General features: G+C 42.2%; 2 protein-coding genes across 2 annotated transcripts; both read left to right on the forward strand.

Annotated features, from left to right (window-relative positions):
* Positions 1–1,404: 1,404 nt before the first annotated feature.
* ngfa (nerve growth factor a (beta polypeptide)) lies at positions 1,405–3,633 on the forward strand. The gene is made up of 2 exons (XM_073471180.1): positions 1,405–1,437; positions 2,719–3,633. Exon 2 carries the CDS (start codon positions 2,730–2,732, stop codon positions 3,618–3,620), a length of 891 nt encoding a protein of 296 aa, XP_073327281.1. The 5' UTR covers positions 1,405–1,437; positions 2,719–2,729; the 3' UTR covers positions 3,621–3,633.
* A 7,124-nt stretch (positions 3,634–10,757) lies between these two features.
* Positions 10,758–24,174, forward strand: LOC140999458 (CD9 antigen-like). The gene is made up of 8 exons (XM_073469847.1): positions 10,758–10,924; positions 16,980–17,082; positions 20,344–20,441; positions 20,583–20,657; positions 20,747–20,830; positions 21,396–21,452; positions 21,556–21,639; positions 21,733–24,174. Exons 1-8 carry the CDS (start codon positions 10,856–10,858, stop codon positions 21,796–21,798), a joined length of 636 nt encoding a protein of 211 aa, XP_073325948.1. The 5' UTR covers positions 10,758–10,855; the 3' UTR covers positions 21,799–24,174.
* Positions 24,175–26,377: the final 2,203 nt, after the last annotated feature.

The raw sequence follows: 26,377 nt of genomic DNA on the forward strand, positions 1-26,377 counted from the left end.
GTCACAGACCATTATATTATATTATATGATTACAATTGCTGATTAATTAACATGTAAGCAGCTTTTAATGTTGAAGCTATTTGGGGGTAACGCCTTTGCTTTTGTGTCTCTTAATCTACAGTAAAGCATTGTATTTAAGAGCACATTGCATGCTTTGCACAATATGAAAAACGTGGCCTACAGAACCGAAATCTCAAGCGCTTGAGCATTCTCAAGTTGTGGGAAAATACCTGAAAAATGATTTAAGAGGCTAAACTTCTCTCATGCATCTGAGTGGCTTTTTTTTTTATTGAAACAAGGCCAGTGACATCTTGATATTTCTCAGCTGCTCGAAGCTGTCTTTGAATTCTCGTCCATGCAGGCGATGCAGGCAACACTGACCTCTTCTGGTCATCAGATGCCATACTGGGAGGATTTCGATGCATTCATCGAGAAGACCTGTGAGCCTCAAAAGATTAACATCTCACAAGCGAGGTCGTAAAATCAAACATGTTCAGCTAAACATTTACAACACTACTAAACTTTCCAACACGCACCAGCAGAACGTTGTAGATAAGTCAAAAATACTGACACTCCAGTTTCAACTCACCTCAGCGACCTTCTGAGTGTTTGTGTGGGAGGAGGGTGTGTGTATCCGTACACATCACAGCATCTGAGCATGCAAACTATCCATAAAAAACAGTCCTACATGCATTCCCACATGCACGTGTATGGCATGTGTTTCTAAGATGTTCACGGTGGATTGCTTTACGCTTGTTATATGTAACATCTCATGAGGTGTGAAATGCCGCACATTCCAATGTATGGCATGTCTAAACTCTGAGAGTTAAACATGGCGAGTGTGAGTGTGTACTTTTCGTGAGATAAGGTCAGATAATGGGAGACTGTGTGTGTCTTTCAGGGCAGCGGTGGTCAGGGGAAGACAGATGAGTTTTCTAGTGCTATCAAAATCATCTCATCTACCCTACTAGGCATGTTTATCTTGCTTTATTGCACTTCTTGCACTATTTTACGACTTGTTGCAAGTTGACGGTATTTCAGTTTGAAGAAGAAAACTAGAACTAGTTCAATTTTGTTTTCTCTTGTCCCTTTTACTGTAAACTTGGAGACTGTGGTACAAAAATATCTTACCTGAAATAATGGTGATTAAAATATAATGTCATGATTGCTGATTTTCTTTCGGCTTTGTGTTTTTGTTGCACAAAGTTGCCTTTGCCACTCCACATTAGTATGTCCTGCATATGTCCAATTGATATATTGTGTATGAAAAGCTGAATTGTGAATCCATATGTTTAGCTTAAGTATTTGGTCTGTATGTGTGTGTTACAGAGCTGTGGTTCAGGGGGTCCAGATGGCAGGCATGAGGGGCCCGGCCTGCACTGGAGTCTGGCTCTAGAGTCCACAGGGGCTCCCACTTCAACTGGACACATTCCACAGGTACGCATGAACACTCAACACTGCAACACACACAATTTAGCTGCGTTTTGGTGTACTGGTAGTACTTTTGGTAAAGTACCCACAGAACGCGTGGTACTGTACCTGTACCGAAACAATGGATCTGCTTTGCGTTTCCACTGCAGACAGTACCCATATATGTAGGTTGGGGTTGTTAACAAGGGCTTTGAGGGTTACCCAGTTAATTTTTCTAGCAGAGACAGAGTAGAGTGGACTTAACTTTTGAGAACCTTTAACGACCAAAGATGCTCCCGTGATTGTAAAATGAACAAAACCTTTTCTCAATCAAAGCACTAACCCTAACCCTCACTGACAGAAAATCTGTAGGGCAAGGCTATTTTTTTAAGATTTACAGCATGTATGCATGCTAGGGCTGCAACTATTTATCATTTTGTCAGTTAAAGGTGCACTATGTAGTTTTGGGGAAGAAAATCGAATCAGAAGAGAAAGATGTTCATTGACTGATTTGTTTTATGCCTAAACAAACCAAATAAACAAACTCTCTTTGTTTTTATGACTGACATGACTGACAACATGATTCCATACTGTTTTACTTTGTTTATATTTGGCAGACCCTGCCACCTTTCTAGCTTCAAACAGTGTTCGTTGGACCTTATTTCCACTGAGAACAGCTTGTTTGCTTGTTTGAGTTGGTATTATAACCAACTTAAAATTGTAAATATTAAAATTCTGAGTTTGAATTTCTTGTCCAAAACCACATAGTGCACCTTTAATCGAAGAGAATGCATACCTCCGCCATGGCCCGACAGTCCCATCTTATACTCACTTATAGATACCAGCCATCAAGATTTCTGCATTATTCCCTGAGAAAATAACAGAAATGTTGAAAAATCTGTCAACGTGAAAGAAAGTAAGAAAAGTTTGTGGATCTGTCCCTTTATCAGGATCTGCACCAAAATTTCACAGGGTCTATTCTGGGCCGAGACACATCCTCCATCCAAGTTTTGTAGAAATCTGTTCGGTAACTGTTGTGTAATCCTGCTGACAAACCAACCAACAAACGGACACGGCTGAAAACTTAACATCCTTGGCAGTACCTGACTTGAGTACTGCGGTGGAAACTTAGACAACAACCAGCTGAAGCAACATTTTAGTTTCTTAAAAATGTGTTCCTGGGAGTTAAAGTTTCTGTTACTTTAAGTGGAAGCGCAACTTTTCAGTCAGCAGATCTCAAGCTGTATGTATGTAGATTAGGTATAGGTATACATTGTCTGATTTCTCTTTTTCCTGTGTTCGGCTCAGGACGTGTGCCCATGAGGTCGTCACCACTGGTCCTGCTCCTCTTGATCGGCGTCCAGGCTCTACTGAACATGGGAGGTGGATTGGCCTGGAGCGACGGGGCAGCCAACCACAAAGTAGGACAGCGGACGGCAGCCAATCACAGAGCAGGACAGCAGCAGACAGCAGCAGGGGACCACCTTTCTGAACACCATTCTTCACAGGAACATCGTAGGACCAGCCACCACAGGACCAAGAGGCCCCATCGGGCTGCTTCACACTCCCATGATAGGAGCCCTGTCGCCGGGCACTCTACGTCAAATTCCCCCCCGGACCCATCTAGCCCAGTGGTGGACCCCAAGCTCTTCTCCAAGAGACGTTACCGCTCCTCACCCCGTGTTGTCTTCAGTGAGGTGCCCCCATCACATGATGCCCTGGAAAGCGAGGGCTATGACATTGAAGGGGTGAGGGGGGCGAGGGTAAGGCGCAGAGCAGGATCGCACACCATGCACCGAGGAGAGTACTCAGTATGTGACAGCATAAATACCTGGGTGGGCAACCTGACACGAGCCACAGACATAGCTGGGAATGAGGTGACAGTGCTGCCCAACGTTACAATCAACAACGTGGTGAAGAAACAGTTCTTCTATGAGACCACCTGCCGATCCCCCACGCACAGAGGCTCCGGGACTGCAAGCGGGGGAAGGCAAGGGGGCCGGGGTGGCAAACAGGGCTCCAAATCAGGCAACTCAGGCTGTCTGGGCATCGACAGTCGCCATTGGAACTCCTACTGCACCAACACACACATATTCGTAAGCGCCCTGACCATCTTCAAGGAACGGACAGCATGGCGTTTCATCCGCATCAACGCCGCATGTGTGTGTGTTCTCAGCCGGAAGTCTTGGGCGGGACGACTGGGGCACTGACCGGGGAGGACGACTTGTGACCAGTGAACTATGAACCAAGCACACACATTTCTACTAAACAGCCACTGCAGCTTTATTGCCAATACTGTAATCCTCCTCCCCACCTCCAAACATACACACACACACACACAGACCATAGCATTCATCCGACACACACATACACACACACTCTCACACACAAACAGCTTCATCTATCCAACCCCTTGGCCCCTGACCCTACCTCAGTCTGAGAAGTCCTGGTTGTTTTAAGTTATGAGGACCGCATGTCATATTTATGGTTTATACAGTCAAATATGAAAATATATACAGTATGTGTATATATACAAAATGAATCCAAGCTTTTAATGTTGTTGTTATTGTTGTTGTGTTGTTGTTGATGCTGTTATTTATTAAACACCTCAGTACTTGCCTGGTGTCTTGTGTCAGTTGAAGATAGTGTTTATGTCTGCGTTTTGGCTTTAAAGCTGCTATAATCAATATATTTATATTAATAATGAATAAATTGTCATTGTTTTGATGTTTACTTTTTTGGTTCAGTCTCACTGCTCTCCTCAGCATTGATTCAAATACAACAGGCAGTTTTTTTTCAGTAAACAAAGCTCTAATAAACCCAACGTACAATACCTGTCCCGCTCTAAACAGCCAACAGAGACAATTAGCGTCTTGTTTATTTGGCCCAACCAGAGTAGAAAAGAGAGTCAGTATTGTCCAGTGGCATGACTCCAGGTTAATGTAAATGTCAATGCTGCTCTGTTTCTTCTCAATGTGTAAGAAGGCAACTGCTCTCCATAACAACTCTATGAGGTGATCATATTTGATTGTGTTTACTGCCCCCAAGTGGGCAAAAATCTAATAATGCAAGGTTTGAAAGGCCCACAAACTGCATTTGTGCTCAAATAAGAGCAATAAGTGCATATGAGCCCTGCCACAAGATGAATCTAGGGGTTATTAAATAATTAGTGGGGTAGGAAATGGATTGTGCTCAGAATAAGTGCACAAAGAATAGGTTTTTTTTTTTACTTTTTTCCCCTATTATTTGTTTTACGATGGAATGAGTGGAACACATACTACTTTCAAACATTCATGAAGTTTGGTTCAATAATTAATTTATTATAGGTCGTCTGAAAATGTGACCACATCTGCTGGATCAAAGCTATAAACACAGCAACTTGGATGATTGATTTTAGTGATTATAGAACGTTGGCCTCTTAACCTCCTCTGAGTGATTATGATTGATAACAGCAGATGGCTTTTCTGAGCCCATTTTAATAGGGCTTGTTTGATACACCCATTAGACTCAGCCACAAACACTACAATGGGAAGGTCTAAAGAGCTCAGCATTGATCTGAAAGAGCACATTATTGATTTGAACAAGTCAGGAAAGTCACTTGGAGCCATTTCAAAGCAGTTACAGGTCCCAAGATCAACTGTACAAACAACTGTAAGTATAAAGTGCATGGCACAGTTGTGTCACTGCCACAATCAGGAAGAAAACGCAAACTATCACCTGCTGCTGAGAGAAAAAAGGTCAGGATGGTCAAGAGTCAACCAAAAAAACTAAAAAGCAAGTCTGCAATGAATTCGAAGCTGCTGGAAGGCAGGTAACAGTGTCCACAGTCAGGTGTGTTTTGCATTGCTAAGGGCTGAGAGGCTGCCGTGCAAGAAAGGCTGCCTTGCTCCAGACGCGGCACCTTAAAGCTCGACTGAAGTTTGCTGCCGATCGCATGGACAAAGAAAAAGGCTTCTGGAGGAAAGTTCTGTGGTCAGATGAAACAAAAATGTACTTGTTTGGCCACAATGAGCAGCAATATGTTTGGAGGTGAGAAGGTGAGGCCTTTAACCCCAAGTACACTAGACCTACTGTCAAGCATGGTGGTGGTAGTATTATGCTGTGGGGCTGTTTTGCTCCCAGCGGATCTGCTGCTCTAAAGAAAGTAAATGGAATAATGAAGAAGGAGGATTATCTCCAAGTTCTTCAGGAAAACCTAAAATCGATTGGGACTCAATCACTTATATACCACTATTTAATACTTAAATCAGCAATCAGTTAATCGACTTCTGATTTAAATCCTGCCCATTCCAAGTATGATACAGATACAGTAATTTAGTTGGGTGAACAGATACAGATAATGGTATACTCACTCATTTACTGTTTATATAAGTATGTAGTTGACAAAAAATGACTGTGGGCCTCTATTGACTGCCTTTAAGTGGTTTTTCTTTTGGTATACAAAAGTGTATTTAGAAACATGAACACAAATATGTTAATTTTGACACATAGCTCCTCTAGAAGACAGGTAAACAAAACAAGTATTAATGCATTGACCTTGCTTATCATTTGGGTTGATTTTGTTCTATCATATTCCTAAGATTATCTGCAATCAATCAAATTACAACAAACTAACTGACACACAATGGTTACATGGCCTACAGGGTCTCTGCGACAGTAACAGTCGCTTTAACCAGCAGGTAATTCACTCCCTGTGTGTGAGTGAGCGCCAATTACAGAAATCCATAAAAGATGAGAAGAAGATCATTTAATCTTTACCAAAACAGAAATCTCTGACAGGATTCTGTAAGAATATGCCTCCTGACCAAATGAAAAGGAGAGGAAAATGGCTGTGTTCTGCATCTCTCCTCACATCACCCCCATCCCCGGGTGTCAGACTGTGCTCTCACCTTCAGTGCTGCTTCACAGATCATACAGAACACGGTGCTTTTCAGCTCGGACTGTGTTGCCAGGAGACCTCATCGCAGCAAGGCTTTCTGATCAAAGGTTTTTGAAAAGGTGACCTCGGGTAACCTTTTACTTTGGCAGGAGCTGCAAACGGGCGGTGTGGTTTGTTAAACACTTTCTCTCATTTTTTTGCTGCGGCAGCTGTGAAGTTGTACAAGGTGGTAACCTGCACATGAAGAGTGAAAGGTTCAATTGAATTCTGGCTGCAAACTATGAACCATCACAGACCTCCAAGCAGACTGAACGGATGGTCTCTGCATTTTCTTCTTCTCGTGATTTATTCCATATCTTATACTTTTCAAAATTGGGTTGAAAAAATATAATAAGCATCGTGATAAATGGTGAATACATAGTTAGCTATACTTTAGTTAATAGTCATTTGACTGTTAAAGGAGACCTATTATGATTTCCCCTTCCTTCAGTGTGTCCTCTCTCTGATAGAAAACACTGCTCCTGAAGTGCCTGAAACTCCTCCTCACTAGTCCCGCCTCTAATTCTGTGATTTCTTGATATCAGTATGTCAACATGTCACACATTTGCATAATGTATGTCCATCCTGAGGACAAAACACCCAGGCATAAACAGAGTAATGTAGTTACCTACAATGCTGTACTGAGTTCCCTCCCCAGAAAGCTTAGCAACCATTCACACCTGGGCTCACCTAGCCTTAGAAACCCATATGAAGGCCGGTTTGGTCAACGACCCACAAGTGGCCCTAACGACTCTGAAACTCAGAGCTCACACTTGTCCTTAACGACTCTGTAAGGACACTCCCACACAGAGTTTAAAAGCCTGCAACTCCCCTCCAGTTAGTAACCCAAAATAAAAATATGAACCTGAAAATGACCACAATACGCCTCCTTTAACAAACACCACAATGCTTTATAAACCATATATTAAGCAGAGTAGGGGTTCTGGATTGTGGCCTTTGATGACCCTGATGAAGGCCACAAGTCGAAACATGTCGGTCTAATAAAATTGTTCTCTGTACTCCAGGAGCTTTTTGACCTCCTTGAACGATATATTAAGCAATTGAAAAGGTTATAGTTGCAGCTTTACAATAAACAATTGTTTAATAAACGATTTATAAAGCATTTAATTGTTTGTTAACAGTGAAATAAGTATTAACAAAAGTTAATTAACTATAAATTTACCATTAATTAATGATGGTTATAATAAAGTTGTTTCCTGCTCAAGTAGGCAAATATTGATGTGGATGAATATTGTGAATGTAAAGCACTCCCTACCCTCATCAGCTGCTGTCAAGAAGCCTTTTAAAACACGTCACCGTCATTAACACACAGCACAGCTTTCCACTATAAATAAATGATGCAATGTTTGCAGTCTGACCCATAGATGGTGCTGTGCTGCCACAGATAGAAGTCTCTTCCACCACTAGATTCTCCTTCCAGTTTGTTTTATTGCAGCTTGATTACATTACAAAAATATAAGATTAAAAATAAAAAATAAAAATAAAGAAAAGCCTTTAGAGCTTCAGTTTAGTTACAGCTTTACTCGCCTCCTAATAGCGTGAGACCATCGCTGACCCTTACAGCCAACCATTATCACAGTCTGTCATCAATAATGACCTCAGAGCTGAGGAAAAGGTCCAGGCCCCGACCCAAACATGGGTGTAACAGATAATAACAAGCTTTTACCGATCCCACCCATTCAAGGGAGAAGGAGAAAAGCAAGGACTTTATTCAAATTCAGAAGATATTTAAAATAACCAACACAACACGTTAAATTAATTTAACTTTGTCAGTAATATCAAACGTGGCGACAGTACTATCTGTTGTCTAAAAATACAGAGCCATTGAGAGGGCCAAACCCACAATGGACCTATGAGCTTCAAAACAACCTCGACAGCTATTATTATGGAGGGTCCTGTTCACATGTTTGGAATCACATAACTAATCCACCAAGAGGGACGCAGTGGTCTTGTTTCGGAAGTCTTATCAGCCTTTCCTCTTTTGGCTCTGCTCTGGTTAGCGTCCAAACTAAACTGTTTTTGTTTTCTCCCCGTCCTCCACATCGTCCCTTAATGAGTCTGACAGCACAAACTCCTGCTGCTCCGAGAAGCTTTGAGACAGCCACATGTGCGACTGGCTGAAAAGAGCCACACGTTGGTTATGATTCACATAAATACATCATCCACGCATTTGTTCTCGCCCCCTCTCTTTCTCCACAATGTTATTCATGTCTGACCCCTTCTTCCCTCCCTCAGCTTGGCAGACCGCTTTGTTCCTCTATAAGGACATTTTCTAACCAGTGCCTGATTTCCCAGAGATATAAATGCACTGCTCTTTGGATGTCCCCCCTGCTCTCCATGGTTGTGGGGAAAATATTTATGTCGAACATGGTGTTGCTGCTGAGTTTTACGCTCCCAGTCACGGATGACACTGAGGGAAGAAATCCAGCAGAGGGGCCACTCTTTCCATTTCATTAATAGCAGACTAAGTTTGCGTCTTGATGATTTGCACAATGCATGCAGGGATAAGAAATGCTTTGAGCAATAGGTTGACTTTGGTGGAAAACAATTCAAGTAACCGAATTATGTGGGCAGATTGTAACCACCTTATTTTTAGAATGACATTTCCATAAGTGTGTTTTTGTTCTCCCACAAACGATGACTTATGATGAAAAGCTTTTTTTCTTTTTTTCCAGGAACAGATTTTCAGGCCATCTTTAAAGATTAAGTTGAAAGAGGAGGATGGCAGATGATAAACGTGTATGAAGTAAAGCTCTTTAACTCATCACTCCAAGTTAGTGTCATGGAGAGCAAACAGAAGGAATCAGAGGCTGTTTTGGCTCCCAGTCCATCCGTTGAGTTTGTCAGCTAATCTTCTTGATAAGTTAAAAAGCAACTTCCTTTTTTAATACATGTGCACATTTATTTACTTCCGTAAAAGGTTTTGCATGTTGCTGCACCAACATCTGGTTCGGCTGCACAGGAAACCTTTAGAACGGTTGAGCTATTGCAGTTAGGAAATGCCTCAACGCTTCACCAGTGTGGTTTATCTTGTAAAAAGACAGTGAGTCAATGTGATTACAAAACAGTTCTTCTGAAACATCTGTTCCTGCTGTCTTAATAGCGAGCTATTACAGTAGCCTAATTCTTCCATCAAATAAAATAACCTGCAGGTTCCCTAACTTCATAACTGCTGATAAAATTTTGGGTAGTTCGCCTTTTATGTCTTCATAAACATGAGAACGTAGCCCACTATAAATAGCAGTTAAAGTACAAGATGCTACTATATTGCAATTTTATCCAAACTGAAAAATATCTCAAGGTTACTATAGTGATGTGGAACACTGACTCATTACAGGATGTCTGGTTTGAACTGGCACAGTTACTATTTCAAACTCAAACTATGTCACTTGAACCGCTCAATAAGCAGGAAATAATAAGTTTGTACACATGTTATGGTAGAAATGATGTTTGTCACTACATTAGCTTGTCACCACCAATAATGAAGAGAGACCACAGTGTGATGTGTGTCTCAAAATATTAGCTTCAAAATATCAGCTTAATGGACAGAAAAAAGCTTCTCAGCTTAACTAAACTGCTGCACAGTAGATTCATGATGCAGTAACCTGTTCCTTGTTTAGTTTCCTCAGTGATTTCAGTTTTCTATCTTATCTACCTTTTTAAATCAACTTTTACGTGCAATATTTGACCTCTTTCAATAGTTTTATTGCTTGTTTTTATATTTTATTCTCAGTCTTTTATTATATTAACTATTCATTGTATTGCAATTTGTGCATTAGTCTTTTAATGTGTGTTTTTTTCCCAATCACTTGCAAAGCACTTTGAATTGCGTTTTGATTTGTTTGCAAGGTGCTATATGAATAAAGTGTGATTGATTGAGGGCCCGCAGGAAAAAGTCTCTATCTAAAAAAATCATAATTTATCTTATGATTATATTTTGTATTATCAAACTAAACCTGCCAATTAATTAGTGACTTAAGTTGTTAAATAAATGTAGTGGAGAAAAAAGAAGACTATTTGTCTCTGAGCTGTTGTGCAGCAGAGGTATTGAGTAGCAGAAACTGGAAATACAAGTGAAGTACAAGTAACTCATAATCTAAATGTAGCCTACTTAGTTACTTTCCACCATTGTAAGTACCATGATGTGCCAAAATACAAAAATGGACACACTGAGGTTAAACAACTGCTCGGCCAAACATTTGCCAAGTCCCCATCGTGTAGTCTCGGCCCCCCCTGCAGCCCCCCTCCGTATTATTGAAAGGGGCGGTCTGGAAAGAGTTTAAGCGGATCCTGCGGTGTTTTGTGTGCGTGTGTGTGTGTATGTGTGTGTGTGTGTGTGAGAGAGAGAGAGAGAGAGAGAGAGAGAGGGAGAGAGAGAGAGAGGGGGGACCGCTTCTTGATGCACAAGTGTTCTTACCGTTATTGTTGTCACAGCGTGCGGGGCCAACACAACCCTCAGAGCTTTTTTGCGGGAATAAAGGCGCAACGCAGACACATCCAGCCGACATGGGGAAGGTGGAAGGAGGAATGAAATGCGTGAAATACCTTTTGTTCGTGTTCAACTTTATATTCTGGGTAAGTGCACGCTCGCCGTTGTGCTGTGTGTGTGTGCGTGCGTGCGTGGATGAGGTGTGCGTTAAATGAACGCGGAGCAAGTGCAGCAGCGCAGACTCCTCACTCAACACAGCTGACTTTCACACCCACGTGTTTATTTTAGGAACAACGCTGGGACTGTTTGAACATTTCGGCATCCGTCCTCCTCTCGTGGGTGTCCTTTGTGCAATATTTTTTAGTGGCCCGTCCGGCGTGGCGCGGAAAGGGTGACTGCCTGCTGGTCTTTTGGTTTTGGCTCACCAGGCTCAAATCAGATTTTCCACAGAGGGAAAAACCCGCCCCCCCCCTCCCTCCTAATTTTTCCCGGGGAAGCGTGTTTTTAAGACTGAATGAAAAGACAGAGATTGAGGGACAGCATGGAAAACTAACTCAGCAGTTGGCTCACGCACAGCTTCATTAACAAACGCTGGAGAGCTGATTGATAAAGTTACACCCACCCTGGGGCGCAACATCCCCCTCCACTGCTGCACCCCCTGAATTCTTTCAAAGCAGCACTTCAGGAGGACACACAAGAGTCACTTTAAAACAAACTGTCAGGTGCATGTGAAAGGTGTGTGTGTGTGTGTGTGTCTGTGTGTGTGTGTGTGTCCTGCACACTTAATTTGCACATGTGACATCTTTGTCCACTCCAATCAGAGTGCTTGCTGAGTTTACAAGAAGATTGTGAATGAGCTTTGTGAGTGTGTGTGTGCCACCGTTCTCACTCCTCAGAGGGGACGCTCCTTTGTGTGTGTGTGTGTGTGTGAGAGAGAGAGAGAGAGAGAGAGAGAGAGAGAGATTTTCCAACAAGCATCTGTGGAGTGGATCAGGCGCTGAGTGCACCGTGAATGGATCCATTGTGACAGCGGGACAATAGCATAACTTCAGTCTGCTGCTCCTGCCTGAGCACTGGGCGCTGCAGCTCCACCGGTCCCACCATTAAGTTGTCCTATCTCCACTTCCCCACATCCTGCATGGGTGTGGCTGATGCTGAAATCTCCCTTTTGATTTCATTGTGCCAGAGAGGTGAAGATGAGAGGGAGAAAGGGGATGGGCCGATGTCAGCAGATACAGGAAAACACAGAGAGGAAATCAGGATAGGAGAGAAAAGGGTCATTGGGAGATTGAGAGGGATATTCGTGTGCGTGTGCGCGTGCTCACATGGCAGAAGAGGGACAGTTGGCCTGAACTTGACCCAGATAAAGATAGGAAATAGATCAGTATCAGGATAGCGGGATATTCTGTGTGTGTGTGTGTGTGTTTTGCTGCTCTGATTTGTTCTAAACAGTTTTGCACATTCCCCGGGCTGCAGATAAACAGTTGCGACACTCTGCTCATCATCACGGCATCACAAACACCCTGGGCCGCAGCCCTCTCTGTTGATGGTGGAGTGAGAGACGATGAGACGAAAGCGGGTGGAGGAGGGGCAGATATGTTTCCCTTTAAACCCCCCCAATGAGCTCTGACCGGACAGCAGTGACACCAAATGTTGTCAGCAGATGAAAGCTGTAAGACATACTGACACTCATTCGCTTCAAACACAAAGATGTCTTCACCTGCATGATAAAGAGTGTCACACACGGCCTCATTTGACAAATCACGGCCATCAATCAGTTCTTACAGAGTGGCTCTGTGTTTATAAACCTCCCTGACTTTACGTCACAGCATCATGATGTAGTGAGATTCCTGCACGGCTCTGTTACCAAACTGTCATTAATATAATGCAGGCCAGGCTCTTGTTTATATTACACTGATGGCTTCAAATACAACAGGCGCAGCAGAACATCAATACCTTTCTGGCTCGTCAGGCCTGTGTTTGTGTGCCATAGTTCACTGACTGCCCTATTTAGTCAAAAATTAAGCCTGTGAGGTAAACAGTGAGGGCCAAACACGGCTCAATGTGGGAGGAAGATGCGGCACAAAGTGTTTTTTCCCACATTTGTCCTTCCAGTGTTTTTCCTCCTCATCAAAAACAACTGATTTCACACATTTTGTTTGGATTCCTATTGGATTAATGATTAATTTGGTTTGTTAATGAAAACCAGTTGGTTTAGTGGTTACCTGTGCAATGGAAAATGTCTTTTTTTGTCCCTTCCTTTTAAAGAAAAAGGCCCCACTACTCTTTCTGTTTGTTATCTCCGTTGCTTGAATTGTTTCAGATTCTACAGAAATATTAAATGTATTTCCACAAAGAACAAAAGATTCAGTAAATAACCAACCCAATCATCGGACTAAATGTTTCCGCCATCCACGGATGTGTTGCAACTTTACATTTCTTTCGGTTCAGTTTTCTATTTTATGTTGTGACCACGCTGTGCTCATTGTCTGGTTTGGTTTAGTCACAAAAACACTTGGTCAGGGTTTAGGAAAAGATCATGTTTTGGCTCAACATGACTGTTCTGGTTGTCCCGAGGTCTCTTCAGAAACACCAAGTCTGTGGCCACAAACACAGCTGGAGATGTCCCAACCTCTTGTCAAAAATATCAGTTTTTTTGTCGGCTGGAAATTCGTCTGATGTTTCCCTAAAAATATCCAGTAGTTTAACGCTTATAAATGTTAAACGGCGGCCTTGAACTGCAGTCACTGGCATCCCGTCCACCTACCGATATCACGGTCAGATCATAAGCATGTAATCTGAACACGACATGATTTGTAGAAGTGTCAACACGCTACGTAGGACTGTAGGACTTTGGCACGTACAAATGCGAGCAAATCAGCAGATTGCAGAAACGTTACCTCCTAACATTTTGTTCTGGCGACTCAACATGAGCATAGTGTTATTGTGTGGCAGCCTTCACCATCTATGTTTGTCAAAAATAGTCGCCTTTAAATGTTTTTGTGTCTTAATCTGCATTATGTGGTCCTGATTTCATCGTTGAATAATCTAAAATAAACAAATGTAATAAGCAAATTTGAGAAATGTGTTTAAAGCGGTAAGGTAAGATCAGATTGTCTGACAAAAGGATTATCAGTCTGGTTTTTCTAACGTAAGAACAAGAAGAAACAGTCACAAAATGGTCCAATGTTCAGGATTATTTTTCCGATTTTGCCCAAAGCCGTTATTTTGAAGAGCCGCCCAATATGTTAATGATTTCTGGTAACATGCGTTGAATTTAAAAATCAATACTGACAGTAAACATTGCTCCAGCCCTACAAACACACTTGCCTGCGTGTGCTGTTGATGTGTGCCACCACGCTCCCCCCACCTCGCCCTGTGGCAGCGTACAATGGGATTTACTCCACCCATAGTTATCTCAGTCCTATTTACACTTTCCTTCTGCCCATCATTTTTAATATGTGCTTGCATCTGTTTTCCCAAACATATGCCAGACAGAGGGCTGTGTCTGAGCAGCTTGAATCACTCACCAATCACCGCGGGGTTGAACACAGAAGTAGTTTACAGTTGTTTTGCCTGCATACTTTTGTTTTAATTTACACTAAGACTTTTTCCTTAAAAAAGAAAGTGGATAATGCCACAGACTGTCTCTGACCAAGACCACAGCCCTGTGTCAGCTCTGTCTCTGTTCTCATGGAAATTCCCCTCACAAAAACACTATTTAACTGCGCCGTTAAAAAGTCGGCCTTACGCTGTAAAGGAACCTCAATAAAGCTTTGACAGAGAGATTTCCATCCCCGTCTAGCAATATCCAGAAACTATCCTCAGAGGTGCGGCTGGTCTCACTTCCATACAGAGACTTATACAGGACATAGATCGGAGCTTTAACTCAACATGATGTCGATTCTGTTGTCTGAAGAAAAAAAGATGACGGCTCCTCTATAACAACTTACTCTCCCTTCCCTCTTTCATTCTCTCTTTCATTGTGTCTCCCTCCTATTGTGCGCCGAAGCGTATAGTCAGAGGGAGACACAGGGTCTTTGTCCTTTGGGTGAGGTTGGGCAGGTGCAGGGGAGGAGGGGAATACATGGAGATAAGTCAGATGGGCAGGCGGGCGGGCGGGCGGCAGGGTAGATTTGGGAGGTAGAGAGGCTGTGAGAAGGGAGGGGTGTGTCTGGTGTCAGACAGGGCGATGATGGCAGACTAAGTGGTGGGGGGTAAAGCGAGGAGGCATGTAAGCAGTGGGGTTAATGGGACCTTTGGGATAGTCAGGCTCATGAGTGCCATAGCTGAGAGTGTACTTAGCACGTCAGCTACTGCCTGCAGTGTTGGTTGTAGCCCCCCCTGTGCTAAAATGAAAGCTTTCAGTGTGGTATGCATCTGGTTTTGAAAAGGCTCCTAAATGTAGCCGTAATAGTAATGAGGTTTGGCTGAGCTCTTTGCAATCGTGAAGCAACCACCTGCTCCTCCATACAGCAACAACACAATACAGCTTGGGACGAAACGCCGGCAGCAGTCTGCACCTCACACCTCCAACAACAGCATCGCACCATCGGGTGTTCCCACAAATACCAGTGTTAAACAGATCCAGAGCCCCTCTCCTCTCTAATCCAGCCTGGTTCAGTAAGTCGACATTTCTCCAGCCTTCTCTTCGTGGTGCTTTATGGCTTTGGACCTGCTAATCCTGAAACCCCACGAGCTCAGCTGTCCCATACATCACCACACATGACACTAAATCCTCCGTTTGGGAGGAAGCCGGCTTCCCAACACCTGTCCTTTTCTGATGCTTTACAACTGAGCTCTTGGCTTCACTTCAGACCAACGGCGTAAAATATAACCTGTGGAGCTGGAGCGGAGGAGTTTGTAGAGTCTGAGAGAACGAGGATGAGATGCAGAAGAATGAAAGAAAAGTTGCAAAGGCAGACAGGCGGGGCAGATTTGGTAAACAAGCGATCACAAAGTAAAATGAAGACACAGACGTGGAAGTGTTTGTTTGTGCCATGGCAACACGGTTTGTTTCTCTGAATAAATTCACTCGCCAGGGCTCGAGGACATAGAGACGGTCACACAAACAGCGGTCTACCTAGATGCTGGGATCTAGGACAGAGAGACCATGTGACGAGCTCTGCAAATGACTCTCCATTTAGACAAATCATTGTATTTCTCTGCACACAAACACACAGACACTGTGTTGTTTTGGGGGGAAGGTATTCAGACTGGATTATCCTCAGTGGGCTCAGTGATCATTAAAACCTCTCAGTATTGATCAAAGCTCCCACCACAGTCTCTCTCTCAGAAATAAAAAACAACATTTTACTTGAAGGTTTTCAGACCACTTACAGGATAAAAGTTCTTTTGCAGGAGTCACTTTGTCTTAAAGCAAGAGCACTGCAGGGATTTCAGTCGATGTATATTGATGGTGGTTTTGATGAAGGAAAATATGAGCAACTTGTAACCACATTTCCAAACAAACAGGAGAGCCTGTTAAAGCTCAAGGTGCCACACTGCTGCCCGCAGCCAAGAGGGTCATTTCTCCCTACTGGAGAGCCAGAAATCAAGTGAGGTGTTTTACAGTTACATAACTTTTCTGGGGTCTAGCAAACTCAGATGGTTTAGCACACTAAGATGATACACGTGATGCAGATGGATATCAGACCCATTGTTTTGACCCAAAATATTACATTTAACAAAACTAATTCTTGAAATGATGCTTCTGTTCGAAGGTCGGAGGGCTCAGAGCGGAAACTCCACAGCACCAGTTGCTTTATTTATGTGGAAAATCACACTTCAAGCCCTCTGAAGGCCTGAAAAGCAGGAACTTCCACTGATATGCTTTAGATGAAAAGAGCATTGTGTTTGCACTGAAATCAATTCACAGGAACGAGATAATAAGAGTAACATGCTTCATTATAACATAACAGAACATTTTGATTTTCCACTTTGTAGTTACTGATTTTTTCTGCGACCATGTGCCATTTTAACAGTTATTACATATTTTACCAGAGGGGAGAAAAGGAGCATGAGGGAAGACTAGTCAGCGAATACAGTTGGCATTTATTAGGGTGCGGTTACAGTTTGAAGCCTGCATGCACATTAGACTGTGGACCAATTGTCTACAAAAGTCCTTTATTTGTTACTTTTCCATGCATGATTTTCTTCTAAAGCTTATTACAAGTCTTCCTGCCCTCTCTGTCTCTGCAGTTGATGGGATCCTTTGTTCTGGCAGTGGGACTGTGGCTGCGTTTTGACCCAGAAACTGTGTCCCTGCTGAATGGTGATAAGGCTCCAGACACTTTCTTTATTGGTGAGTACCATAGCACACCTCAGCTAATCTAAACAGCAGAAGGTGTGCAACAACATGCCGTATCTCGCTCAACACAATGCTGTTGATACGGCTGGGCGATATGGTCTTAAAGTAATATTTCCCTATTGTTAGGCTATATCTTGATATTTAGAAATCTCGTCAAGAGCACTTAATAGATGCTAGGTTTGGACGACAAAAACATCACAATGTTTTTGACCACGTATCTCGATAATGTCGATATTTTAGGGATGACGATTGGTACTATTAGAAACATCAGTAATATGGATAGAGTGACTAAGTGGGTAAAAGCAAGTATAAAACAAAGTAGAGCAGACTGATAAGTTCAGAAAATGTCATCATTTTACTGTAGTGCAGCCTTTGAAACTACCCACTGAAAAGATCTATCGTCACAGTTTTTTGCACATTTGCATTAACTTGCTGCTGCTTCTTCATGCACAACCCAACCTACCTCAGTGCTACTTTGCACCTCATGTAAATAGTGTAAATATCTTATTTAGTTTATTTAGTCTGTTTTATTCTATCTTTATTTGATTCGTATTTATCTTTTCCAAGTTCTGACTTAACATGCTGACTTGTTTGTGTCTGTGTACAAGTACTCCGCGTGCCTTAAATTGCCCCCCGGGGACAAATAAAGTATTTTGAATTGAATGGAATTTAACTGTTGAAAAGACGTTCACAACTGGTTCAAAACTGAACGTTTTTTCACTGAATTTGCACATAAAAGGATAAAAGTTGTTTTTAAAGCAATAACTAATATTCTTATATGAGCGAACATGCTGCCAGTGAGGGGTGAAACCTTGTATTTACTTCCTCAGCTTGTGGAGTTTGCTCCACAAGTCTTGTGCTTTACAGAAGTAAGCGCAATGTCTTATTTTACATAAATATGTAAAACTATACCGTTCCATATTTATGACATTTTACATGAAAAATTAAATGTGTTGAAATGACATCTGTTTGTAGACCACATTTCAGCTGCTAGTGCAAAATGATTCCGGAGAAATACCCTCACATTAATCCCTTTGTGTTTTGTGGTGCGTTGATGTTGTTACCGCATTTTAGGCCATTGAAGCGACGGCGAAAATAGGTCGTAGAGGTTCAGACCAGATCAAAAATGTAGTACATTATGAGTTTCTGTTTAAAATTAATTTAGCCAATTGTGATATTTCCACAGTAGTCTGTCGAAAGTGTCATTTATCGTTATGATCTAATAATACAGTATCAGTTTTAAATACACCGCATACATACGTATCAAACTGTCATGTTAGTCTCATCTGTCTGTCTCTGTCAGGAAAGGGGTTGTGAAATGTTTTTTTTTGTTGTTTTTTTTCACATGATTCAGTACAACTGCTTCCCATGCACATTCACACAGACACACACACACTCCACAAGCACATATAAAAGCCAACACATGCACAGAAATGCGGTGTAAGGGAAAAGTATTCAGTGCTCCTCAGCAAATCATTCTAACCTCACCTCTGTGTGGTGTTTGACACGCATGGATAGAAATCTACATTTGATTAAATGTTTTCTGAACGTGGTCGTGCTACGTTCACACCGGAGATGAGAGTGAATAACAGGAAATGACTGCAGTACATGGAGCGTTAATGCACTAGGGAAACCACGGGGCGGCTCAACACCTCTCCGTCAGTCACCCTGCCCAAATGGAAAGAGAAATTGAGGGAGGGTGACAGAGTTGTTCTAACTGTCTGTATGGAACATGTCATATGGAAGAAGACAATTATATAAACAGATGGGGATCCATGGCAAAGGTCTGAAGGGAAAACAGGATGGGACGTCAAATAAAAATGACAGGGCAGAATGGGAAAGAGGAGGAGGAGAGAGAAGTGTTTAGCTGTCCCGTTCAGGAATGCCCTTCTCTTACCCTCTACTTAGCAGTAAGTGTGTTAGTCAGGATAATGTCAGTTATTTTAACAGTATCCAGACTAAACTACTCTCCTCCTGATGGGCGCTTTACTTCCTTCTCTGGAGCCAGTTTAGCGCTCACAAGTGATAGCAGTCAAGTGTTGCAGAGATTTACTTTCTTACAAGAGCCCATAATAACATAAAGATATTTCCTCACTTCCTCCTTTGTACAGTAAGTGTAAACTAAGGCTCTTTTGGACTGGAGATGGGTGGCCTGTGTCAGGTCCTCTGAGAGTACAGTGCTACACATGGCTTTGACAGTGAGAGCTCTGTCCCCACAGACACAGCTGAGAGCGGCCAACAGTTGCTACGCCTCGTTCCCAACCCCTTGGCTTCAAGCCCACGCAAAACATGTCTTTAATTTTTTACTTTGAAATGACATATAATAAGAAAATGAGAACAACTTGAGACTAAGAGCTGAAGGGAAAAACCAATGCAACATTCCGCCAAGCCAAACCAAGTAGAGAACCAGTGTCTCTTTCAGTTTGTGAGTGCAGCAGCATCACTTGTCACCAGTTCAAGCTGTTCAGCATGACGACTGATCATTTCATAATAATGATGAAGAAGAAGAAGAAGAAGAAACTTAAGCTGCAACACAAAAACAACACAAGAACTCAATAATTCACATCAGTTCAAGCTTTTTGTTTGATGCGGTGGGATCCTATGAACTGCCATCCTCTCTGGTTCCCACCTGAGCCCACATCACCTGGGGGTTCACTCGTCCTCTTTCACCCCTCTATGCAGAGCTGTCGCCTAGCAACAAAGCGCACCTGTAAGAGTGCACTAGTGGAACCAATCTGTTGTTGAATTCCTCCCTGCAGACCCACCCTTCATGTGCCTTTCCTAATTAGAGGGTTAATGGGAGATCATCTAAGAGGCCGTGAAGAATTTCCCCTAAATCAGGCTCCTGACTACAAGGAATGTCATGAGGACGCCATATAAAAGGCACAATAAAAGTAGCTCCACTCCTAAAACAGGAGCTGACAAAGCCCCGATCACTTTGCTGACCACAAAAGTAATACAGTCTGAAATGTTAATGCCACTGTCTGAGCTTTGCTTGGCAATCTCCAGTAGAGGACTGGTTAGTCTTACATTTCTAGCTCTATAACGCCCACTGCTGGTGACTCTGTAAATTAGACTCGCCAGATGAAATAACTGGGAAAGGTTTAAGCACAGTGAATGCAACTTTTTGGGGGCTTTTTAGGCCACTTTATGTTGATGAATAAACTATACAAGAGTTAAAGTTATTTTAACTGTTATTGTCTTATTTACCTGCCTTCTTGTTTGTTTGCTGACTATTATTCTCTGCTCCCTCAGGTGTGTATATCCTGATAGGAGCTGGCAGTCTGGTGATGCTGGTTGGTTTCTTTGGCTGCTGTGGAGCTGTTCGAGAGTCTCAGTGCCTGCTGGGTTCAGTGAGTACAAATGCATGTACACTCGAGAGCAAGAACTGAGCAGAAATGCTCATAATGCTTTCCAGTAGTTGGAAAATACCTTTAAGTACACATATTTTTCACAAGTACCGTACATTTATCGTCATCTGTGGATTTTTCCAGTTCTTCGCCTGTCTGCTGATCATCTTTGGGGCTGAGGTGGCAGCGGGGGTGTTTGGATTCCTAAACAAAGACAAGGTATATTTATTGTTTTACAGCTTGAGTAGCAGAACGAGTGTGGTAAATTCCAATGGCAACACGTCATTCATTTCTCCTCTCTCACACAGATTATCGAAGACGTTCAGAACTTCTACGGAACAACGTACAATGAAAACAATAACAGCACGCTAATCATCTCATACCAGAAAGTAGTAAGTAAAAAATGTGCACATCAAAAGTTACTTCCTTATCAGTGCAAAAAAACGAAAAGCTAAAACATGAGAAATAAACACTGAATTTGAGGAGAAAATTACTTAAAGGTCCAGTGTGTAGGATTAAGTGGCCTCTAGAGGTTAGGTTACAGATTGCAACCAACTGAACACCCCTCATCTCACCCTCAAAAAAAAATGTTCATTCTAAGTTGAAGAGAACACAACAATTTCTAGTTAAGGTAATTATACAGTAATGAAAACATAATTCTGAATATTATGTTACTTTTCAGCCAATATATTCACCCAAATCCCCCCTAAATCCTACACACTGCACCCTTAACGCTAATGAAACGATCTGTCCCTGCAGCAAGATCATTTAACATGACAAGAACTCTTGACATAAGTTGGTTCAGACTAGAAATAAGACTCTGATAGGTGAGGTTAGAGGTTAAAACAAGATAATTAATCTCATATTTCCAAATCCAAAATTAAAAATTTCAAAGCAAACATAACTGTTTGCAACATGCTCCCAATTCTTTAATGTGTTTTCTTTTTCCATTTCCAGCTGAACTGTTGTGGAACCATATCCAGCCCCTGCCCTGATGCCAAGCCAGACACCACGGTAAGATCTATCACCGGCTCCTGACTCAGGACAGAAAATTGAATTCTGCCTCTTTGTTGTCTAATGAATAGTGTACGAATCATCACTCCTCTTTGTTCTGCAGGACTGTGAGACAGGCATCAAGGACTTCTTCAACAGCAAACTCTACATCATCGGGTACGTGGGCATCGGCATCGCTGGAGTCATGGTGAGTCAGGCTTTCAGAAGAACTGAAAACAAGCAAATACTTTGTTTGTGAGAGAGAATGATTTTCATTAAAAGTCTGTTTTCCTTTCGACAGATCATTGGGATGATCTTCAGTATGGTGCTCTGTTGTGCTATCCGAAACAGCAGGGAGGTCATCTAAGCTGGATCCCTGACCTCTACCCCCCATCCCCGAAAGACTGTATAGCCTTCAGATCAAATGTCAACCTCTGTCCATCTTCCACCCAGGGACCCAGGAAATACCAATACTTCCTTTCCACTATGGTGCTCACCCGGCTCCCCTGACCCGATATCCCGCTATTTTCTCTGAATATTTCAACATTTATTTGCTGTCACAAGTTGCAAACATTCTGATAAGACTTAGACCATTCGCATATCCAGTGGGAACAGTATAATTTCGGCTGCTGACCTGACAATCTGTCAAATTGTTTTTCCACATGGCCATTTGGCCACCGCTACAAATTTTAACCCACATATTGTCGCAGACGTGTCAAAGCTTTTTCACACAGCCTTGACACTGACCCCTCGGCTGTGGGAAACTGAAGCCCGAGAGAGCAATCTGAGGTGAAAGCAGCTGAGTTTGCTTATCCGTGCACACAAATGAGCACACAGACACACAAGCGCAGCAATGTTGTGTTACACAAGACCATAGCCTTAAAAAAGGTTGAAGGAATCTCGTAGGGAACCCTGATTGGTGGAAACAGAGTGGGGTGTCAGGAGAGGGAATGGCCAGCGAATGTTTCGAGCATGCATTCACCATGCAAAGCGCTCTTCCCCACACACTTCTATACAAACTGAACAATCCACACTGAGAAAGATCGGCTGTGATCATAAAGGAATAGTTCAACATTTTGGGGAATACGCTTATTCACTTTCTTTGAGTTCAATCAATAAAAATGTAACTCTCTGGAGAAAGATGGCTGATTGTTGAGTCTCATCCACAGATCGTCTAATACTGACATAATGGATTGGCATCGATCAACTGAAGTTGTCAGCATTTAAAGATCTGGGGATGAGACTCAATAATCAACTATCTTTCTCCAGAGAGTTACATTTTGTTGCTTTAAAGCAGAAAACTGAGAGCACTCTCATGTCTGTATGGTAAATATGAAGCTACAGGCAGAAAACAGTGGCTTTAGCGTAGCATAAAGACTGGGAACAGCACACGAAAGATTTGGCAGAGCTTTTTAGGCAGGTTTTGTTACCTTTGAGCCAAGCCAGATGTTTCACCTGTTTCTGGTCTTTACTCTGAGCTCAGTAGCCCCAAGGGAAAAAGTCCTCGTCTGTTACAGACACCCGGTTACATAAATACCACTTTCTACAATTTCTTTGTAATGTATATGCTCCCTTGCATAACAGTACTCGGAGTCTCTGTTGACTGTATGTCAAGAAGATCTTGCGTACATGTTTACAGGCTAAACATATACCCGCCAGTCACCTGAGAATAGGCACTGGGGCTGTAAATTTGAGTTGTCCAAGCCGGCTCTTTGATCCCTTCCAACTTCCGTCTTTTTCCCCTCTGTGCCTTAAAAGTACAAACAACAAAACCAGAACTATCCCTCTCAAGACATGCCCAACCTGGAACCACTTCCTTTTATCCAGGGTAAATCAGGCCACTGTTAATTCTGTAGAGTTTATTAAGTGTCAGGACTCCGGTATGTAAATATGTGTGAGTTTTCTTCTAGTTGTACATTTGTGGCTGATGTGATGCTAATTAACATGCTGTGTGTAGACAGAGGCTTGCCGTAGTTGTACAGTGTTGTAGTCATGACAGTGTTTGCAATAGTCAAAGCAAATCCACACAACTAAAAAGAGCTTCTTAACGTGCCTTTCTTTGATAACAAGCTATTTTTCAACAACAGGCTGTCCTATCCTGAACGTAGCAGAAGGTCGTAGCGCACGTGTACATATGTTTGTAGAGTTGGACTGCAATTAATTGTCACACACATTTGACGAGTAGCACATATGGTTTGACTTGCCATCAAGTGTCACAGTCGACTGTGTCGCTGTGCAAAAACAGCTGAAGTGGCGAAAGCAACAGTTTCCCTGCCAAGTATTTCAAAATCCTCTTGGTACTAAAAAAAAAAAGAAATCTGTTCTGTGGACTTGAAACATTGTTTCGTATGTCCAAATGATCAAGATATGCTGAATACAAGCTTTACCATGTCACACTACACTTTGTCAGTGTAATGAGACACAGGTGACGAGAATATTGTGCCACTTCAGGCTGTTTGGATGCCACTGTTATGGGTGAGGTGACACAGCAGAGTCAGACTGTTGCTTCAGACGCTCTGGTGAGTTAAAACAGGATGAACTGGGAACAGTTTAGTGCAACTCAATCCACAAAGCCGTTGCTGTGTTCCTCAGTTATATTTGTTTGAGCAAATCTGGTGATGTGAAGACACTGTGTACACAGTCGAGCCTTTCGTAGTTGATTGTGTGTTAATTTATTTTAATACCATTCCAGGCTTCTCAGGAAGATAGGTGTTTGAAGTTTAATAAAGCTTTTAAAGTTTTACGCAGTTTCCTGTGTCGTATTTCATCATGTTTTGACATCATATACAAATCATGTACAAAGGGAGAGTGCTTGTGGGGGGGGGGGGATCACAGTCTTTGTAAGATGCTTTTTGTTTTGTTTTTAATGAGTATTTTGCACATATGTTTCTGATCTAGCTCTAAATGGGATTTTTCTCCATTAAATAACTTGTTAATCTCTCATCATAAAAGACATCTCTTGATTGTGATATCAGCATCAAACACCACCATTTTGTTCACAGACAGTCAAATTCTCTGCTATTCGCAAGGTTTCAGGCCCTGAAAATAAACCACGTATATAAGTCCACAAGTCCACACACTTCCGATTCTCTCCAGTAACTCCGCACCTTGCCAAAGGTAATTCATACAGGCTGATACTTATCTCATCAGATCTTATCTTAATTATACCAGAATGACATTAAAAAAAAAGCATAAAAGGAATTTTTTCCCCCCTTTAAAATTCTTGATAACAGATGTTGAAAATGAATCCCCTCCGCGCACAGTTACAGTTAATTAAATAGTTATATTTAGCTTTCCAAGTGTAGTATATGTATACTGTAGTTGTGGGTATAAATATAGAATAGATCATGTGATCCCCAGGAAAGCCAGGACTTATCGGCTGTAGTGTATAAATAAACAGTATGAGGAGACGTGTGCTAGAGATGTTAGAATGAGTTGTGCAGCTTGTGAAGACTAAAAATGACCAGAGAAGCGATTTAATACAATTATACCTTCAAACTGACAAACATTACGTTGTAAAGTGACGTCTTTTATAGTTCCTCACAGCTGATTTATTTGATATCCCCAACGATTAAGTAGGTTTCCAGGTTTAGCCACACGAGTTTCAGCTTTCTGCACTTGAGCTTAAAGCACAGCTGAATATTTAGTCGAGGGGCTAGTTATGTGTGTGATGAGCCAGAGACCTCAGGACTCCCCTGGGTAGAGTTACTCCAGCACTGCAGCATGAGCATTTTTGCTGCCACAAACTTGTCTATGCCAGTGATGCGTGTGTGGAGGAGTACGGTAACACCTCTTTAAGCTTGCATCAGAAAACATATCTTCATGTCCACAGTCAACCTGCTGCGATTTCCACCTTCATGTTATAGTTCACAGTCAAGCACCACAAGTAAACACTGCATTTAAAAATATTTATTCAGCATTTAGAAATCTTTATTTACATGCGCAATTCCAAAATGAACTCATAAATAATTATCTCCAACTGATTGAACAGTTTCAAAAGGTCGAAATGTTAAAACTGCTCAGTTTGAGAAAACTGAAAAAACAAAAACAAAACAAAAAACAGGAGAAACATTCACATTAGTAAAATAGTCAAAAGTACTTTGACCAATGACATTTTCTAGAAGAGAGAGAGCACAGCCCAGCCCTGCACCCTGTTCTGCTCCTACATACCTGACATGACACATTCATGCAGGCTCCTGTTTCTCTAACACCTGACCATTCACAGACAACCACAGTCAACTAAGAGAAAGTGGCTATATGCAGGTCATGTTGCACTTTTTTCCAGAAGACTTGGTCCCAAAAGCAAAGCGAATCCCATCAATACAGTCTTGTCCACCATCAGTCTAGTTCACCACCTTCATGACAAAGGAAGAAAGCAGCTCTCCCAACTGCAAGACGCCTTGTTGAGCTGCGTCGTTTCAGCTTGCATGTTACATAAAAAATTGTGTAGGCTGCCGCAGAAGATTCACTGTGCCCAGTAAAAAACACCCAAACACCTCAGCCACATTTGTTCTGAAAAATAAACACCAGTGAGCAACTATGGTCAGCTACAGTCTTGTGACTAACTACAAAGCAGTGTGGGTAAGCAGGCAAACAATTCACAAGCACTGTGACAGAAAGCAAAACAACATAGAATCCTTGTGGTGCATCATGGTGGACAGCCAGCCCAAAAGTGTTGTTCAACCGCTTCAGTAATTCAGATGTTTTCCAAACTACGGTCAGAAGACAACATGTGACAATAATTTCAAGAGTCAAGTTAATTTGTTTGTTTAAAAACAAATACACTATATACAAAGACAGGGGCCAACGTCCACGGCCCAGTTTCACATGTAACCCTTTAAAACAGGATCGAAGCTATTCAAGTTTCAGTATTCTGCCTCTGTTATTACTTTGTAAATGCTCCCAGGCACAGTCAGGTCCCCTTTTGCAACACTGTGTAACAGTGA

The sequence above is a fragment of the Pagrus major genome, chromosome 7, assembly GCF_040436345.1.
Source record: "Pagrus major chromosome 7, Pma_NU_1.0".
Classification (NCBI taxonomy): Eukaryota; Metazoa; Chordata; class Actinopteri; order Spariformes; family Sparidae; genus Pagrus; species Pagrus major.